We start from the raw sequence: 20247 nt of genomic DNA on the forward strand, positions 1-20247 counted from the left end.
CAGGATGTAGGGAGCAGTACATGTGTGGCCCCCCTGAACTTAGGAAGAAAGGTTGTTTAATGGGCAGCAGGGAGTACTAAGCTCTGTCTCTCTCCTGTGAATTGGGACTTGGCCCATCCACACTCTGGATCTCGACTCATCTGTCATGGGTGTTTGGGTGACAGGGCCTGTGCTGACCTGGACTCTGGGCTGGGTCTTGAGGGCAAATGCCACACTAAAAGGAATCGTGGGTAGGCAGGTAACTCTCAGGACTCCCTTCTCTCAGGCATCACACAGGTTGTTGTGAATTCAGCACCACCAGCGCTCTTGTCAGAGCAATTTTAAACATTATCACTACTGGCAGTTTTTACTCATTTCTTTATTAATATAGAAAAGGAGCCCAGGGCAGCTGGACCAGTAGTACAAAGCACCAGGAGTTAATACCATTCTGGTGAAAGGGTTGGTTTTACGAAAGTGAAGGAGCAGGCAGGAGCTGCAAGGTTCCGAGGCCAGGCCCAGCCTACTGCCCAGAACCCCTGAAATAGCTCCCTGGGAGAGGGCTGACAGGTGGGTCAGGGTGGACTGAGCTGGAAACCATGGAGACAGATGGCAGGGATAGAGGGTCATGCAGTGGGAACCACCCTGTGGCTGATAAGAACAGGGAACTGTTAGGTGGAGGCTCCCCACTGGACCATGGGCAGGCGCTTGCAGGTGGCTTTGGCTCTGGGGGCAGGTAGAGAAACTGCAGAGACTGATAGGCATGGAGAACCCAGACATGGCCCTGGGGCTGAAGGGCCTTCCCCCTTTTCTCCACCAGGAGCCACCTTTGCTCTATACTACATGTGGGGCTTTAGGGCCCAAGGCACAGGGGAGGCTCAGAGGCCTCTAGTTGGGAGGAAGATGGGGCAAGGAAGGAAGCACTTGAGTGTCCCTAGTTTAGGCAGCCAGGGCTGACACAGGCAGGACAACAGCACCCCGGCAAAGTGGGGCTAGAAAGTGGGGCAGGGACTGGCTTATCCTTGGCCAGTGACCAGGACCAGCCCCATGGCAATGGTACCTATCTCAAGCCTTAGCAAATCAAGTGTGCAATGGGGTGTTGGCAAACCTGGGCTCTTGCCTTATCTCTGCCAGAACTTGTATCACACAGAGCTATATCACCATGGTCCAGCCATGTCCTGCCTTGGCCTGTTTCCTCTTCTGTCAATGAGGGCTTTGGATAAGGAGCTTCTAGGTCATGGAAAGGGCTCTGCAGGTGAAGGGAACTCTAGGACCTGCTCTTGGCAGTTAACCAGACCCTGGATGGAACTGGCATGGGATGAGAGTGAAATGGGGGATGGAGGAGGAAGGTGTTCTTGCACGGAACCTATCCCCACAAACACTGCAGAGCTAGGAAAGGCCACTGGAAGCCCTTTTTGCCCAGAGGAAGAAAGGCCGCAGAGAGAGCGAATGCGGCTCAGTGCAACCCCTTCACATCCTCCACCATCTGGGTAACACTTGGCAAGGAGTGGATGGGGTGGCATTGGCAACCCTTTATGTTCTTCCCCAGGGTGGGGCGCTCAAGGCCTCTTGTGGCTTCTGCCTTCAGCCCTCAGCGTGGGGTCAGCAGTGTTCTTTTCACTGTGGTCCTGTTCTGGGAACAGCCCAAGACTCTGCCTGGCTGGCACATGTTAGTTGGTGAGGAAAGGACAGAGTAGGTGAGTAAGCAGACAGGGAGGCAGGAGCGACTCTGGCTTTCTCCTCTTCCTCTTCAGAGAGTGGCTCAGTCAACAGAGTCGCAGATCTCCTCCACCACAGCATTGAAGATGTGTGGCTGGTCAGCATAGACATGGTGAGATGCACCCTCAATCTCCTGTGGAGAGAGGACCCGCAGGGGCGGCATGGCCCTTTATTCCTGGTGCTGGGAAGCTGTCACACTATTTCTTTTCCCTTTAGACTTGCTTGCCTGACACCCACAAGCTCTTATCAGAAATAATCCTCCACATTTTTCCCTTAGATCTTGGTATTTTCCTTTGACAGCCAATGAATCCCAATATCCCACTCTACTTATGTGATGAACATTCACTGTATCTTTCCTTCCATGTTAGCCCCACCACTGATCTGCTCATTTAATCCAAAGGTCCAGTAAACCTGGCCCATAGTTGGCCCCCAGCCTCATTAAGCACACTTATTGGTACATGGCAGAGAGGGGTTAGAAAAAAGGGAGGAGGTATGGTGGGAGCCTCTACTATTCACTCCACTGCCCATGGGGCTTTGGGGTAGGAACTACATGGGGGCTGGAGCAGCAGCAGGTGCCTGGCTACTAGACTAGAACTAGCCTTTTAGCCTAACTGGGCTAAAAGTAGGAAGCCTCTAATTAAGATATTACAAAGAGAGTTGCCAAACTTCTCAAATCTACTGCCCTATCTCAGTCTGTCCATTCCTCTTTCTCCCCAATCACCCATCCCTACCCCAAGGCTGAGAGCTGACTGACTCTCAGTCAATCAACATGTGCTGGCATTTGATTCACGGCGTCATTTCCACTCCTTGGTGGTGGAACATACCAAGTCTCGGACATAGGAATCCGGCCGCTGCATCTTCACCTTTTTTCCCGTACTGGTATCTATCCAGGTGTTGGCCCCATAGATCATGGTGATGGGCACATCTTTTCGAATCAAGTGAATTCGCTCCAGCATGGGGCGCCGGGCCCAGCCAAAGGACTCCATCATGGCTTTGAATGCCGTCTCACCACTGTCAGAAGCAAAACAGCAGTAAACTTCAATAAACAGCAGAATATGTCAACTTGTTGTGTTGGTCTCTTCAGAGGCTGAGGCAGAGTCTTAGTCATCTTTGTATTCCTGTCAGAGCCCTACACTGGGCTCATTAAATATTGGTCAGATTAGGAGATGACCAAAATTCCAGAGGTCTCTTATCACAGAAGAGTTTGGAGGAACACTTGTGAAAAAGCCCATGGCAGTACAAACTGTCCGAGAATGAAATGGATTATTTATTCAACAAATATTATCTGTCATGCCCTAGGCTGGGAAAGTGGACATATGAACAAGAAAAGACAGGGTGCTGCCCCTCCTGGAGCTCACACACTTTAGCTCCTGCTTTAGAGAGGTAGGCATTCAGTAACTAATCATATGATTAATTATTATTTAACTTAAAATTTCCTGGGCCGGGTGTGGTGGCTTATGCCTCTAATCCCAGCACTTTGGGAGGCTGAGGACGTTGGATCATTTGTGGTCAGGAGTTCAAGACCAGCCTGGCCAACATGGTGAGACCCTGTCTCTACTACAAATACAAAAATTAGGTCAGTGTGGTGGTGCACTGTAATCCAAAAATTAGATCGGTGTGGTGGTACCTGTAATGCCAGCTACTCAGGAGGCTGGGGCAGGAGAATCGTTTGAGCCTGGGAGATAGAGGTTGCAGTGAGCCAAGATCGCGCCACTGCACTTTAGCCTGGGCGACACAGTGAGCCTCCGTCTCAAAAAAAAGAAACTTAAAATTTCCTAAGAAGGATGAAAAGGTGGTTGAGTGCTATAAAAACACAGCCTGGGGATTTAGCCTGTTGGAGGCTGAGGGAGACAGTCAGGAGTTCATCTGAGGTGAATGCTTAAGAGTGAGTACTATGGTAGTAAAAAGGGCTTCCTGAGAAGACTCTGGAATTAAAAAAGTCAGTCTTCCAAGGACTGGGGGAGCAGCAGTTTTTGTTAAGCAAGAAGTAACAAATGCCAATGTAATCTACTTCACTCCCTGGTCATTTGCTCAGGTAGAACAAACTGAGGCCGTATCATGAGGTGTCCATGAGGCTGGAACAGAGCCAGCTTTCTGGGCTAGTCTGTGGCTTCTGCTGGAGATAGGGCAAGTTGGGGACACTGCTGCCTCTTAGGCTTGGCCTATTTAGTTCAGTTAGATCTGCATTCTCTTTTACATGTACAGATGAACAGGAACCTGAGTTTTGTCCAGGCCACCAGAAATAGATGATTTTTCCTTAAGATATTGCAGCATAGTAGAAAAAGCATGGAATTTGGAGTCAAATGATTTCAAATCCTCAGCCGTGTTTTCTTACCAAGTCATGCAACCAGAATACACTTTAATTTCTTCATCTATAAATGTACATGTATTTTTATTTTCCTAATGATGTCCTAGTGAAGCGGGTATAATACTCTATACACTCTATATACCCACTTCACTAGGACATCATTAGGAAAATAAAAATTTGTACAAAGCACCTAAGTTGAGGTGAGGTGAAGTAGAGACCCCCAAACATATTGGTCAAATGTCATGTTTTCCAAGGAAATGATAAGAGTTACCATGAGCTTGTCAGGGTTACAAAGTCAAAAAACTCAGGGAGTTACAAAATTGAGTGATGGTGTTTGGGAGTGAGGGAGCTGGTTGTCACTGATGTCACCTTTGCTTCCTCTGGGATGTGAATGACATACCATTGTACAGAACTAGGTCTGGGATGGGGAAGGTTCTGGAGAAAAGGCTAGGGTTGGGCCTGTGGGGCCTCAGATGCGTATGAGATGGTCATTGAGCCCAAGGGGGCTGAGAAAGGGCCAAGGGCAGGAAGACAGGGGAATCTGATTTGACTGCTGAGCTGACAGCTTCTATACTGCTGTTTAATCAAGGTTCTTCAATTAGCTGAGCTCATGTGGAATGCTGGACAGACAGCTCACATGCTGCCCAAAAGCTGTCTGGGTTTGAGGTTAATGTTCAAACTGTACTGCTGGAATGCAAATCTCTGCCTTTCTCATGGCTTTGGGCTCACAAGTGATTTGTACAGCCCTAGAAAGGGGGAGGGCAGTAAGCTTGCCTTTGCTGAGATGTCTCCCAGCAGCTTGGGGTGTCACCAACATGGCCTTGTGGTATCAGCCAGTCACAGGGCACTTCCCCAGGGGAGGATCACCTCCGTAACTCTGCCCTGGCCATCCACATTGCCAAGACTGCAGGTTGCTGGGCTTGTGGTGCCTGCTGTGTAAATAAGCAGCCCCAGATAGGAACTTTTCAAAGTTCTCAGGACACCCCAAATCTCCAAAAGATGCAAATAAATTTTTGTCTCAATGATAAGGCATTTCAAGTGCATGTAATTAAATTTTAAAATGCATGCTCTTTGAGAAATTCTATTTGTAGTAATGTGTTCAACAGATATCGTCAAATGTGTGTAAAAAGGAATATGTACAAGGAGGCCCTCTGAAGAAATGGCACACGTGCTATTTTAGACTGGAAATAATAAGGAAATGTAGGGACTACATGTCTGGGACAGAAGACTTCTTTTCCTTTTGAAAAATGTCATGCTTTTGCTAATTATTTTTGATCTAAAAAAGAAAAAAAAATACTATGTTTGTATCACTCTTTCAGTCAAAAAAATCTTTTAAAATATTAATATTTTCAGCCAGGTGTGGTGGCTCATGCCTATAATCCCAGCACTTTGGGAGGCTGAGGCAGGTGGATTGTCTGAGGTCAGGAGTTGGAGACCAGCCTGGCCAATGTAGTGAAATCCCGTCTTTACTAAAAATACAAAAAATTAGCTGGGTGTGGTGGCAGGCACCTGTAATCCCAGCTACTAGGGAGGCTGAAGCAGGAGAATCACTAGACAGGGAGGTTGAGGTTGCAGTGAGCCAAGATTGCGCCATTGTACTCCAGCCTAGGCAACAGAGCAAAACTTGTCTCAAAAAACAAAAACAAATTCACATACATACATGTATGTATGTATATATATATGTGTGTGTGTATATATATATATTTTTTCCAGACTGTTGCTCATCAGGCCAACTGCATACCTGTAGGGAATAGAAAGGGCCTTCCTCTAGAGATGGGTAGCATGTTTAATTAATCTATTACCTTCTGTATTTCTTTGTGTCTATCCCTGGGGAACTCTCTGGAAATGATCAGGCTTGCTAGTGCCTGTGTTTCCCTGAGTCAGAACTTTGTTGGAGAAGAAATAAAGCCCAGAACTCCAGCAGCTAAGAATTTTATCTCCTAACTGTCTGCCCCAAGCTGTCCCGGGGAGCTGCCCTCACCTGGGATTCTGTGCATTGCAGTGGTAGATATACTCTGATATGGTGTCATCTTCAAAGAAGTCTGCAAACTTGCGTTTGAAGTCCGGCCGGAATCGCTGCACCAGGCCAGGCCCTGGGAGGGGATAGCAAAACAGAGTGACCAGTTTGGGAGGTGGGGCAGGGAAGACTCCTGCCTGTGTATGTTTTAACAACTTTAACCAAACCTTATTTTTCCTAAGGGTTTGCTTTATTCATTTAACATTACAGTGGCAGAAAGAGTACAGGAATCTACTGGGAAGCTCCAGGTGACTTCAAATGACAAAGTTGGCTCGTCACCAAAGAATTTAGAGATAGTCTAACATCACTGAGGAGCCAGGTTATTTTCAGCTCAATGAAGCCCCAAGATCATTCCCTGCGAGAATCACAAGCCCTCCCCATCAGTATCCATGTCTGAGATGCTCTTCTCCTACAGCCTGAGCTATGTTCTCTTTCTCCCGGATACCCCTCTGGCCTTTTAATCTTCCGATGGTAGCGGATGAAACTAGACCACCTCCCAAGAGCTCTGTAGGCCTGTAATAGAATATGTGGAGAGGTGAACTAAACACAACGGTGTCTCAGACTCAGGGCACTGTTTTACAACAGTCTGTTCCTTTCACCTCATTATGGTATATATACATGCAACAACAGACTGTAAAAACTGGGCCCCATTGCTCAACTTCTGATCTCTGATCTCTCTCTTTCTCTCTGGTCTTCTCTCTGTTTATGAGGAGCAAGAGGGAGGTAAGAAGGGGCTGGGTGGGGGGGTGCCATGAGGATCTGCGTGGGCCCTCCCTCCTGTACAGTCCTTGATGGCTGCTGGCCAACTGACCCAAACTTGATAGCTCTGATGCTCCTGCATGAGCCTGGCCAGAGGCGAGAAGAGGGGACAGTAGGTCAAGCAGGGCTTCTTTTTGGCAAAGGATTATCAAGAGTCTGTTGGAGACCACAGCGCTGGGAACCTCTGCCCACTTACTCTCCTTTGCACCTGTGTCTTGATAGCCTTCCTCTCTCTCAGAACTGCTAAACACCTATCTTATACTCAAATGCTTTTTTTTCTTTATCTGGAGTCATTCTGTTTTTCTTGAAGGAACTAGAGAGATAACTCTTATTTAGCTATTGAATATTATTATGTAAACACAACCATCAGTACAAGATAGGCATCACCAATCTATTCCATAAAGGAATCTGCTCTTCACTTCATCAGAGTAAAAAGCTCCCCAGTGGGGAAGTGTGCTGGCAGTGTGAGATCAGAAGGTCAGAGATACTGATTCTGTTCATTAGGGCTGGCTCCCCATGGTCCTCCTCCTCCTTTCCTCCCTTTTGCCCATAGAATTTGCTGACAGCTGCCCGGTGCTAGGCAACACAGAGCAGGTGAAGATGTGGTGCTTGCCTGGACCAGTGCATGGTTCACAGGGGCTTGCCTGCCACTCTGGGTTATATTGCAGGCTTTGGTTCTGACCTCTCCCTGCTGCAGGTGTTGGGTGAACCACAGGGATGGAATCTGGTGGTTACTGAGCCTGAATCACCAGCAGGTTTTCATAATATCTCACACACATTGGGTGGGGTGGCTCACTAGAGGCTAGGAGTCCAAGATCAGCCTGGCTGACATGGTGAAACCCCATCTCTACTAAAAATACAAAAACTAGCCAGGTGTGATGGGGCACACCTGCAGTCCCAGTTACTCAGGAGGCTCAGGCAGGAGAATGGCTTGAACCCGGGAGGCAGAGGTTGAAGTGACCTGAGATCACACCACTGTACTCCAGCCTGGGAGACAGAGTGAGAATCTGTCTCAAAAAACAAAAAACAAAACAAAAATCTCACATGCATAGCAGAGGATAAGTCACCTCGCAGCCCCTTCTCTCTGGGGGTCTAGCCAAGGCATGTGGAAGCTATGGAAGCTATTCTGCTCCACCTGTTCCTGGCATAGGAAAAGCTTTTCCTATGCAGATGGAAAAAAACAAAAACAAAACCAAAAAAACCTTCTCAAACCTTGAACAAAGTGATCTGGTCCAGATTAACAGCTTTAAATAATGCTAGGCTCATTCCCACTTTTTAGGAATGAGTGGGAAAGACACATTCTAGAATGTTACAGCCTTCCTTTAAGGAGATACTACAGGCTACTCACCCCAGGGCCCAGCTACTCGAAGAACAGCCAATGGATTGGAACGTCCTAGGACAGATGCCACAGCTTTGACCCAGGTTGGGGGTGCAGGGACCTCACTGGGGTTAGTTGGTCGGAGGGGAAACCCCCATGGGTCCACCAGGATGAGGTGTTTAACTCTACATTAAAGGTGGAAAGAGAAGACATATTATATTCTCTGGTAGGTGCCATAGCCCCTTAAATCGGGAATGAGAGAAGTTTGGAAATGAATACTGGAAAGTTCCCAGTAAGGCCAGGAATTAGGTCACAAGGGATGGTGGCATCTCCTTATTACCTATCAGGGTACTTGATTGAGTAAGAAGTGGCCAGGAATCCTCCCAAACTGTGTCCCAGGAGGATCATGCTGGGGATCCCCATGGTCTCCCGCCATGTCTCTATCGAGGTCACAAACTCATCCTCAGCCCCCTCTGGGTCTCTTGGGAATGCTGGCCTTGAGCTTCGTCCAAAGCCAAGCAGATCGAAGGTGTGCAGTGTGCGGCGGGCACTCAGTGAGTCCATGTTGAGGATCCAGAGGCCCACGCCACCCCCAAAGCCATGCACCATCACCAGAGGGGTGCGGTCCTTTTGCTCAGGGCTCACAGTCACTGTCCAGATCTTATTCTGGTTTGGGAGGGACACATATCTAGCCAGGAACTTATTCTGGAGACCTGGGAAGGAAAGAATCCCATGATAAATCACCAAGTCTGTTTCCTGACAGCATCATCATTTTGCCTGGACTACCACTCTTCACATCTCTCCATTCCCCAACCCTCCCCAACTTCCCTCAACTCTTTCCTCCCACGACCCTCTGACCACTGAAGAAGACTCTGTCCTTAACCAAACTTTAGGCAAGCCCTTCTGAGCCCTCTTCTTGACTAGGCTTTGACCTTGGCCCTTGCTCTGTCTTCTACATGTCTAGCTCAGTCTTAGCAAGTCTAGCTCAGACAGTGCTTTGCCCTATCTTCCACATGTCTAGCAAGAGCCTGCTAAGTCAGGATTAGAAAGTCATACTAAGTCAGTAAGAATTCTTTTATATCTGACCAATTTCCTCATCCCTCACCTTTGACCTTCCTTCAGCAATGATCCTGTTAAACTGGTTTGAAAAAAGCTCCCTTTATCTTTGATACCTCTTCTTAGTAATTTTCTATACACCGATTCCCCACCTCACCCTGCTACTTTGTTATAAATCCACACCAGTCATTTACTCTATTCAAGAGTTGAGCCTGGGCTGGGCGCCGTGGTTCATGCCTATAATTCCAGCACTTTGGGAGGCTGAGACAGGTGGATCACCTGAGGTCAGGAGTTTGAAACCAGTCTGGCCAACATGGCAAAACCCTATCTCTAACAAAAATACAAAAAATTTGCTGGGCGTGGTGGTGGGCACCTGTAATCCCAGCTACTCAGGAGGCTGAGGCAGGAGAATTGCTTGGACCTGGGAGGTGGAGGTTGCAGTGAGCTGAGATTGCACCATTGTACTCCAGCCTGGGCAACAAGAGCGAAACTCAGTCTCAAAACAAGCAAAAAGAAAGTTGAACCTGATCTGTCTCTCCTATTGCAATAGTCTTGAATGATCTTTACCAATTTAATTTGTCAGAATCACTTTTTCTTTAACACTACACATTCTAAAGAATTAAACTCCAATGACAATTTATAGACCATTTACTCTGTAGGTAATAAGCAGGGCCATCTTATCCCTTGAAACATGTGCCCAGCTCCCTTTAGGCCCAGGGTAGCAGTGATACCACCAGCCCCACAGAGCTGTTGTATCCATTGCTCTTGAACCTGTGTGTGCTTGGGGCTTGATGGATGGATAGAACTGTGGTCCAGTCAGTTGGAGGGAGTGATGGATGTGGACTGAGCCTCGGGTGAGAGACTGAGGTGGGGCAGTGCTTGTTCTGCGGGTGTGACAGCAGTCACCTGGGCAGAGCTGCCTGGGTGAAGCAGCCTGGATCCTGGACAGGGGCTTGAAAGCTCTGGCTGCTGTTTGTCTGCACATACTTGGGAACATAAGCGAGAGGGTAGCTATGGCTGAGGCAGTAGGGGTGTGGTGGAGGAGATCATATGGGAAATATGGGAAGAAGGGGCTTAAGGGGCTTGTTTGAGCGAGTGGCTGCTGCTGCTAGTGGGATGCTCTGCTGCATTATAACAGTGCTGATGAGGGCTGGTTTGCAAATCACAAACTACTGTGGTAACCAGATAGGTGGGGGACCAAAACCCGGTAGAACACAGAGAACAGTAATATCAGAGAATGCAAGATTGCTGGTCCAAGGGTCTGCAGGTGGTAAATCTAAGAAGAACTTGTGTGGTGAGAAGAGAGAAAGAGAGAAGGAAGAAGAGAGAAATGGGGGAGAAGGAAGGGGGAAAGAGAGAATGTGTCTGTGTGTGTGTTCACCGGCACTGGCACAGCGTTTGAGGTGAAGTTGCAGGAAGTGGCAGGAACTAGCACATGGCTAGAGAGACGGTGAGGAACCACTATCATAGGATATGGTGTCCTCTATACACACCTCTTCCCTCAAATAACTGACATCCTTTCCTCCCACCCCACACACTGTTCATTAGCAATCAGTGGACTCAAGGTAGCAGGCTCTGGGAAGATCCTGAATCTTTCTTGGGCCCCATGAGGGAGGTGGGACAAGCTGTCCATTCTACTTACACTGGAGGATCCTGGCTTCCACATTCTTCAGCTGAGACATGGAAGTGGGGCGCCACGTTGGCAGCCAGCTACTCAGCCAGCCTTGAGGTCTGGGAGGAGGAGACAGAGACATTCATTGGCAACATTGGAAAGAAACATTGATGCTCTCAGCCTTGCTGACAGTTACAAAGGAGTTCTCAGGAGGCAGGGTGTTTCCTAGCCTCGGGAGACCTGCCCACCATGGCAGTCAGCAGTTCCCTAGCTGCCTGATAGACTGTTTCTTTTTGGTAAATGGCTATTAACAACGTGTCCTTGTTTCAATAGATATTCAGAACATCCTGTATATAATACTTCACAGTTTACAAAGTTCTGTCACATTTATTATCTCACTTCAGCCTTATCACTTGTCTTTGTTAATCGTTATCATAATTTATGTTCAAGAAGATTAAAGGGAGAGATGTCTTTTAACTAATGTTTCAGCTATCCTTTGCTGTCCCTAGGACTAGATGTTCCTTAACAGTAGGACAAATTCCCATGCCATCTGCCCTCCTGGCAGGGCACTGGTTGGTGTTTATGTGCACCCTCTTCCAAGCCCCTAGAAGTGCAGAACATTGTGTTGTGCCCAACTGATCTCTCGGGTAATCATGGAGGCAGCCAGCAGGAGGTGGAAGACCTGGGTTCAAGTTCTGTTATGGTTCACTGACAGGACATAGGTTGCCTCTGGTCTTGTTTTCTAGATTGTAAAATGAGTAGAAAGCTCACCTATGTCCTCACCTCCCATGGCATGCAGTAAAACAGATTACTCATCCTGCTTTCTCTTTCATACCCAGTGACCTTAAGTCATTGCAAGATGGAGGTTAAAAGCACCAGATTTGGAATTACACACACACACCCTCCTGGACCCGAATCATGGTGTTATCAGTGATGAGCAGAATGGCTTTGGCCCATTAAATAACCTGTCTTTGAGCATCTATATATGTAAGGAAACCTGTAAGCTGCCCAGTACAAATGAGATGCTCAATGAATGACAGTTTGTATCATTCCTTTTTAACCCCACTTGATATTTCTCATTTCTTGAACTCTGCCTGAGTTACAGACAGAATAGATATCTACAGCTACAGAAAGGGCCTGTGAACAATGGCATAGTCAAGGTAGGGAACTCTAAGGGGGAATGAGAGGAACCATTACCAATCCCCTTGGCACACACTGGGCATCCTGATACATCAGAAACACAGAATTTTAGATTAGGATGTTTCCTTAGGAATCATCTAGTCTAGCCTCTGTATTTTACAGATGAGCAAACTGATGCCCAAAGAGGTCACACAAGTTAGAAGAAAGAAACAGAACTAGAATCCCTTATCTCAAATCCAGGTTTCTCTCCCCGAACCTTCCAGCCTCAGCTTTTCAAGGTCAAACACACATACATATTCACAGAACATAACCACTTTTTCACACTTATCTCTGTTTTCTCAAGGGAGGTGTGATCTAAAGCCAGGTCAGAGTTCCAATTTTAGCACTGTCACTTACTAGCAATGTGACTATGGGCACATTATTTAGCTTTTCTGTGTCAGAGCTTCCTCATCTTTAAAAGGGAGGTAAAAATATCTACCTCATAGGGTTGCTATAAAGGTTAAATGGGTTAATGCATCTAAAGCACATAGAATAATGCCTAGCACAAGATAAACTCTCAATAAACTTTCTTTCCCCCCCAGCTAAATAAGTTGTCTACATTCCCAGTGTTTTGCAAGTAGCAACTCTCAGTGGATGTTTGAAGTTTGAAAGAAAAACAGGTTGCAGCTGGGAGTGGTACATCAATGGTTTTAGCCAGATGAAAGTTGTCAATCTCAATCGATCTAATCCTAGGGAGACTCAGAATCCTCTTATTATTCTACTGGAATTCCTTGTAGCCTTGAAGCACGGGGACCAAGACCACAGGATTTTGCCAGCCTTAAAAGATAATTTTTTTTGGCCGGGTGCGGTGGCTCAAGCCTGTAATCCCAGCACTTTGGGAGGCTGAGGCGGGTGGATCACGAGGTCAAGAGATCGAGACTATCCTGGTCAACATGGTGAAACCCCATCTCCACTAAAAATACAAAAAATTAGCTGGGCATGGTGGCGCACACCTTTAGTCCCAGCTAGTCGGGAGGCTGAGGCAGGAGAATTGCCTGAACCCAGGAGGCGGAGGTTGTGGTGAGCCGAGATTGCGCCATTGCACTCTAGCCTGGGTAACAAGAGCGAAACTCTGTCTCAAAAAAAAAAAAATAAAAAAAATAAAAGATAATTTTTTTTTTTCTCCAAATCAGGCTGTGACAAGTCAGGTCATAACATTGTCCTGTTACTGCTCAAAGCCGAGCTCAGGAGAAACGCTGCCCATGGCACAGCATCATGGACTGCTCAGCAGATATTCCTTGGTGGGAGAATTACTTTGCCTTCCTTCTTCACCAAAAACGTTACAAGTAAAGCACTGGAAATAGTGCCTGGCACACTGTATGTGCTCAAAACTATGGGGGAGATATGGGCTGGGGTGGGAAATTGAGGCAAGGAGCTGAAAAGACATTCAGCCATGAACTGAACCTGGCTAGGATGGTCTCTGTTGACCTGATGGTGGTGAAGCAGAAGGGGCTCTGTGCCGGGAGAGAATCCTGTTCTAGACCTCTGTGATCTTGGGCAAATCTCCTAATTTCTAGGGACACAGCGTCTTCATTTGTAAAAAGAAGCTGAACTACCTGCATCTCCTTCAGCTGGAACATTCTGCTTCCCTAAGTCCTTTAAAGCATTGCAAATTTCCTCTTGGAAAAGTCATCTCTGAAAGTAAAATATTCCTCTGGACATTTCTTTCGAGCTACTTATTATGATTATAAAGTTAATTAGTTTTGTGGGCTTCCAGTTTTGCAGGTCTGAAAAACAGGAGTACTGGATCCAGGAAAGGCCCAGTTCTGGTGAAACCAAGGCTCGACTGGGAGCTGAGTCATTCTTCTCGTAGCAACTTTTTCTTGCTCCTATCGGATTGCGAACTGCTAGTCACACCACCTACAGGTGGTATCCCAAACCTGATGCCCTTGAGAGAGTGGTAACAAATCCCAATAGCTCTAAATCTGAAAGCACTGCATTAAAGATGTTATGATGATTAAAAGCATTATCAACTAGATCACATGCGGCTACGTGTCTCGGTTAGCGACAGCTAAGGAAAGCCCATGGTTCCACGCCAATTTCAGCGTGGTGGAGACCTCTCCAGTCTCTCCACACCTTCTCCTTGCCGGGCGGAGGGAGGAGGCTCTCTCCATCCCCACGACCGCCGTTCTGGGGCAAGTCGAGACGAGCACGCCTGGCTGCTACCCCCGCACCCGCGTCCCACAAGCTTGCTTTCGGGGATCTCAGACATCAACGCGGAATCTCTCGAGAGGCCAGAGGAGAATGAGGGGCACTCACGAGGACTAAGGTGGAAACCCAGGATCCCCGGGCTACGGGCGAGCGCGTCTCCCGTGGCGCTCCCGGCTCAGCCGCCGGCTCTTCTGGGCAAATGCAAAGCAAGCAGCGCACCCACCCCCCCGCCCTCTCCGGAGGCCGACCTGGAAAAGGAAGGGCGGGAAGGTGTCTACCACTGTTCCTCAGCCACAGACAGTCCCAGGATCATGGCCCAGAGAGAGAGAGAGAGAAAGAGAGAAAGGGACAGGATTAACTCACTGCTGCTCCAGATCATCAGCCATAGTAAACAAGCCCTGCCAGGTCCAGGCGAGCCCGCCCAGCGCCTGACGCCAGCACCAGCTGACCCGGGAGACCGCGGGGAACAAGGGGGCGTGGCCGCGCAGGGGGCAGGGCTCGCGGCCTGCGGGTGTGACTCAAACTCCACAACTTGGTTTGAACTAGTGGGGCCTTGCTATGTTTTCAATCACTGGCATGTGTCCAGGCAGAGATGTCTCTGAGGGTCTCAGAATAGCACGGTAATCCTGGTCATACATTTGGGGGAGTTCCTGCAGGAGCTCTATCAGCCCTCCGTTCTCTAATAACTAAAAAGTGACAGAACTACTCCTGCACGCTGGCTCCCATTCTTTGGGCTTCCTATTATAACTGTGTCTTCCTGAAATTGACCCTTGTTAGTGTTCCTTCTAATGAGAGGCTTAAATGTTTGTGGAGACACCACCATTGGCTGAATGTTCCTACAAAGGGCCTGGATGCCAGATTTCAAAACTAAAAAATCAGGACACCTAATTAAATGTAAATTCCAGATTTAAATAAAGCAAATAATGTTTTAGAATAAGTATGGGCCATGCAGTATTTGGGACATAACTAGGCATCCTGTATTTTCTCTGGCAACCTTAAACCTATATGACGTCTGCCAAGATGGGCATTTCTCTGCTCTGGGGGTGACTCTGGCCCCAACCTATTTTCCAGGGAAAATATAGCTCAACTCTAGGTCACCTTCAGTTTGGAAGATAACAGTTGAAGGACTCACCTATAAGGTTAGGTCTGCTTTAGGTACGTAAGTGTGGGGACAGGGAGATAAGGCTGACTTGGTCCAGAGGTCCTGAGCGAACTTCAGGTTTGCTCAACAGAGGAGCCAAATTTTGAGGCTGGCTGCAGAATTTGCTTGTGCTGGTAAACAGGGCCTGATCTCCCTTGAGCTGTCAGATTTCAGATCATCCCCTTAATTAAAACCAGACTAGGGGCTAGGAGGGGGGCTCATGCCTGTAGTCCCTGCACCTTGGGGGGCAGAGGTGGGCAGATCACTTGAGGTCAGGAGTTCGAGACCAGCCTGGCCAACATGGTGAAAACCCATCTCTACTAAAAATACAAAAAATTAGTTGGATGTGGTGGCAGGCACCTGTAATCCCAGCTACTTGGGAGGCTGAGGCAGGAGAATCGCTTGAACCCAGGAGCAGGAGGTTGCAGTGAGCCAAGATTGCACCGCTACACTACAGCCTGGGCGACAGAGTGAGACTCTGTCTCAAAAAACAAAAACAAAAACAAAACCAGACTGGGGAGTGCTGGAGAATGAGTGAGAGAATGTTGGTGCAGAGGGGTTTATCAAGGAATTTTTCTTTAGCCTTCCTGCAGGACCCAGAAGATTCTGAGATTTCCTCTTTGTTGCAACACAGTGTTAAGCTGATCATTATGAAGACTTAATGTTTAAGAGAACCAGCATTTATAGAGTTTAGGGACTTAGGAATTTGCCAGATGGGGTGCGAAGTAATACAACTAGCAGAGGACTTGTCTCTTTCATGAAATTTTTTTTTTTTTTGAGACTGGTTCTCACTGTCACCCAAACTGGACTGCAGTGGCATGATCATGGCTTACTGCAGCCTTGAACTCCTGGACTCAAGGGGTCCTCTTGCCTCAAACTTCCACGTAGCTGGGACTACAGTTGACCAGGTAATTTTTTTTTTTTAGTTTTTGTAAAGATGGGGTCTTGTTATTTTGCCCAGACTGATCTCAAACTCCTTGGCTCAAGCTATCCTTCTGCCTTGAGCTCCCAAAGTGCTGGCATTACAGGGGTGAGCCAACAAAGTTGCCTTCATTCCATCTTTCAACAAAACACAGTGGTCTTAAACTTCAGTATGCATAAGAATCACCTGATGGATTTATTAACAATTCAGATTTCTAATCCCTACCCTCTGAGATTCGGATTCAGCTGGTTTGGCTTGATGCTAGAAAGCTGAATTTGTAGGAAGCACTGCAGATACTGGTGCTCCATGAGACTCACTGGTTAGTTAGAAGTGTAGATTCTGGAGTCAGAAGCCTGGGTTAAGGTCAGTATTTGCTTTGCCACTTATCCATTTTAAGCCGTTGGCCAAGTTATTTAGCATCTCTTAATTTCTTCCTCTGGCTTGTGTATGGTGAGAATTAACTAAGATAATTCAAATAATCATGTGGTACACTTATTTGTGCTATGAATATTACTTATTGTTGTTGTTGCTATTATACAAAGCCAAGCATTACGCTGAGCACTAAAAATACAATTATCCATCCTGGGCATTATAGCAAGACTCTGTCTCTACAAAAATGAAAAAAATTAGCTGGGTGCTGCAATGCATACCCATAGTCACAGCTACTTGGAAGGGTGAGGGCAGGAGGATCACTTGAGTCTAGGAGTTAGAGGTTACAGTGAGCTATGATCCCACCACTGCACTCCAGCCTGGGTGATGGAGTCAGACTTTGTCTCTAAAAAAAGAAACAACAAAACAATTATCAAAAGGAAAGAAATAACCTGCTCTAATGGTAAACGCAGACTTTTTATCTGTTGCTACCCTCGGTCGTTCTTGGCTTTGCAGAGCTGATAACTTTGTATTCAGAACTCAGCTGAAACCCCCTGTTCTGAGGCATTTCTTGACTGCAGGATCTAAAGAGAGCCCCCCATCACTCTCTCACATTACCCTATTTTTGTTTTCTTCATAACACTTGTCATTATCTGAAATTATCTGGCATTGTTTTTACTCATTAATTATCAGTTTCCTTCTGCTTAGAGACTAAGTTTCCTGGGAACCCTCTCTGTCTTGTTATCTGCTGTGCTCCCAACACCTAGAACAAAGTGTGGCAGAGTAGGCACTCAGTAATTGTTGGGTAAATGAAGAAAAGTCTAGAGAAAAGGCAGAATCATAAACTATTACCTATGAAACAATATGCTAAATGCCAAATGCTTTGGGAGCTGCATTCTAAATTGTACCAAATAGGAAATTCCATACTATATCACTCCCAGACAGGACAATAAAATTTCCCACTTTTCTGAAAAACTATAAGTTGTGGAATTTTTTGAGGCAAGGACGACTGCACTGAAACTGGTATTGATCTCTCTAGATCATTCCTCAGGAGGCAGTGTGGAAAAGTGTTTGTATTTTGTTTTCATGTGCTAAACCAGCTTTAAAGTAGATGTTTCTTGGAAGTAGGAAACTTGAATGGATGGAGAATGCCTTTTGTAACCAAAGTTACTAGTTTTTAAGTTATTCCCAGTGCTGATATATCTCAGGATTGGGCTGGATCTGCTAGAATTATAGAGTAAAGAGGTCTCTGGGCGCCTTTAGACAGACCTCTGGGAAGAAAATGTAAGTTATTTTTTTCTCCTTATCATTAGGACAAAGCACACCATGAGCAAGTGTGAGACTCCAACGAGTGTGGATGGAAATTAATTTGACAAATCTGAAACCACCTTTGCAAAATTATGACTGAGACAGTGAAAGAGATCTAACTTACTGACTCCATCTTGCTTCTAACTTCCAGGCTGTCCTAGTTCATTGCTGGGCATAGGCTGAACTAACTTTGGGAGAAACTTAGTTTATAGTTTGTGGTTTGTGACAGAGACGATAACAGCCCTTTCCTGAAGCAAACCTCCTTGTTGCCTGGGGACTAGATTGCCTTTGAAGGAGTAACATTAGTCACAAGATTGGAAATTATGGTTTGGGAGTCATGCAGCCAGAGGCCATAAGATTCTGACCCTCCCTAGACTGCTCCTAAGATCAGTGCTTGAGATATTTTGCGGACCCTGCACTTGATGGATCAGCTGGCACCACTCAGATGGATGAACTGGCTCATCTGATCTTGTGGCCCCCCACCACCCAGGAACTTAGTGCAAGAAGACGGGTTCGACTCCCTATTATTTCATCCCTGACCAATCAGGACTCCTGACTCACTGGATTCCCCCAACTGACCAACTTGTCCTTAAAAACTCTGATCCCCTAAAGCTTGGGGAGACTGATTTGAGTAATAGTAAAACTCCGGTCTCCTGCAGAGCCAGCTCTGCACGAATTATTCTTTCTCTATTGTAATTGCCTGGTCTTGATGAACTGGCTCTGTCTAGGCAGTGGGCAAGGTGAACCCCTTGGGAGGTTACAAATGCTCTTTCTATGACTGTAAGTCATCATCAAGTATTCCAAAAGTAGGGGGAGCTGATAAACTGATAGCTCAGGCCTGGCAGGTATATATATAGATTATTCTTTTGTTTCAAATGGGTATCACTTCCATTTGAATTAACTATGAACAAGGTATCACTCTTTGATTAAACATAGAAATGAGTAGAATAGCTCATAAGTTGCTCTGTCCAGTGACAGCCATTAGCCACAAGTGGCTACTTAGATTTAAATAAAGCCAAATAAAATTTCCTTAGTCACATTGTAATGAAGCATCCCCATTTTTCTAAGAGATAGTTTAATGATTTTTAAAAAATCTTTTTTTCTCTTTCCTCCTTCTTCTTACTTCCTCCTTAGCTCTTTAGAAATGCAATTATAGCCTTTTTACCTCCTCTTTACCAGACACTCCCTGTGGGGCAAGTTCATCTAACTATGTGCTTAGAAGCTCCAGAGAGGAACTCTCACCCACCAGGAGGCTGCTGTGAGAACAGTCCATCTACAACCCCAAGTATGCCTGCTACAAAACTCTCTCTTATTTGGAGAGTTTTGGCCACTTTTAGAACCTAGTCCTGCCCACAAAAGGCACTAGCAATCACTGTCCAGTAGATAAGGCACTGAAGGTAGTATGCAGACCCCCCAACCACTCGCTTCCTCCCCTGTGTGCCATTTATGCCAGTGTTCCAGGCCCCCTTTCAAAAGCACCCTCTTTCTGCTCCAAAAGTGAAGTTTGTACCCTTAAGGCAGAAAATCTGTGCTTCTTCCCCTAAGGCAGCTTTGGAATAAAATGTAATTTTCTTTATAACAGATCTCATTCTTGTTAATTGGACTCTGCAAGCAGCGAGAGTCTGAACCTGCATCTGGGTTATAACACTAACTGTAGTTTAAGTGCTCAATAGCCACATACGTCTAGCAGCTACTATATTGGGCTGTGCAGAGACATTATCACAGAAAATTCCATTGCACAATGTTGCTCAGGCATTGATGATTTCAGCCCCATGTTGTGGTGAGTGATCTGCTCTTGGAAAGGACCATATGGTGGACTCACTTTTGGGTGCCAGCAAGGGGGCAAAACTGAGGCTTTTATGAGACTCCCAAACAGCTAGGAGAGAGGGAAATCAGACAAAGGAGCTGAAAAGTTGTTCCACTTCATTAGAAACTGAAAGGATGAAGGGATATGGGTTCACTGAAGATATTTACTGCCTTACTAGGACTTGATCAGAAACTTGATACTTAAAAAACTAGTGCTGTTTATAACTTGATTCTCCTTAAATTTTTATTTTTTGAAAATAATAACCTGTTTTATCTGTTCTAGTAGGAAACAGGAGATGGGGTTTTGGTCACATTGGGACCAAAGTTTAAAAGGTAGAGGTGTTATGTGCAATACAAGTAAACAGAAGCAAAGATGGGAATCTTAAGGCAAAAGTGACAATACAAGGGAAAGGAACTGGAAAAGACATTCTTTTCCATGCAGAGATTTCCTTTAGAAGAGTTATTTTCTACTCAGACTTTGGAGGATTTGTGTTTATTTTGGTAAAGAATGTGGTTTCTTTTTGTAGAGAGACGTATGATGTAAAATTATGGACTTTGCCCCTTAAGGGAACCCTCTTGCTCCTTCACTTTTCCAATGTTTTATGA

The 20247-nt window shown here is 46.3% G+C and overlaps 1 protein-coding gene across 2 annotated transcripts; it reads right to left on the minus strand.

The window, feature by feature from the left end:
• Positions 1–449: 449 nt before the first annotated feature.
• Positions 450–14543, minus strand: ABHD4 (abhydrolase domain containing 4, N-acyl phospholipase B). 2 transcript variants are annotated; one of them, XM_012466486.2, is made up of 7 exons: positions 14459–14543; positions 10796–10884; positions 8438–8810; positions 8128–8282; positions 5985–6096; positions 2520–2706; positions 450–1828 (listed from the first exon to the last, which is right to left on the minus strand). In XM_012466486.2, exons 1-7 carry the CDS (start codon positions 14479–14481, stop codon positions 1739–1741), a joined length of 1029 nt encoding a protein of 342 aa, XP_012321909.1. In that variant the 5' UTR covers positions 14482–14543; the 3' UTR covers positions 450–1738. The 2 variants fall into 2 exon arrangements, with proteins under 2 accessions (XP_012321909.1, XP_012321917.1); XM_012466494.3 differs by lacking the exon at positions 14459–14543 and adding an exon at positions 14344–14450.
• Positions 14544–20247: the final 5704 nt, after the last annotated feature.

The sequence above is a fragment of the Aotus nancymaae genome, unplaced genomic scaffold, assembly GCF_030222135.1.
Source record: "Aotus nancymaae isolate 86718 unplaced genomic scaffold, 86718_ANA_hifiasm-v0.15.2.pri h1tg000011l, whole genome shotgun sequence".
NCBI lineage: Eukaryota > Metazoa > Chordata > Mammalia > Primates > Aotidae > Aotus > Aotus nancymaae.

Bases quoted from the DNA above. Each gene is read 5' to 3' on its own strand.
- ABHD4 (XM_012466486.2), bottom strand. From the start codon at position 14,481: ATGGCTGATGATCTGGAGCAGCA. The intron at 6,097-8,127 runs GTGAGTAGCCTG...ATCCCCTCCCAG, and splicing joins TCGAGTAGCTGGGCCCTGGG to GGCCTGGCCTGGTGCAGCGA. The intron at 2,707-5,984 runs GTGAGGGCAGCT...TGCTTCTGACAG, and splicing joins TGCAATGCACAGAATCCCAG to TGGTGAGACGGCATTCAAAG.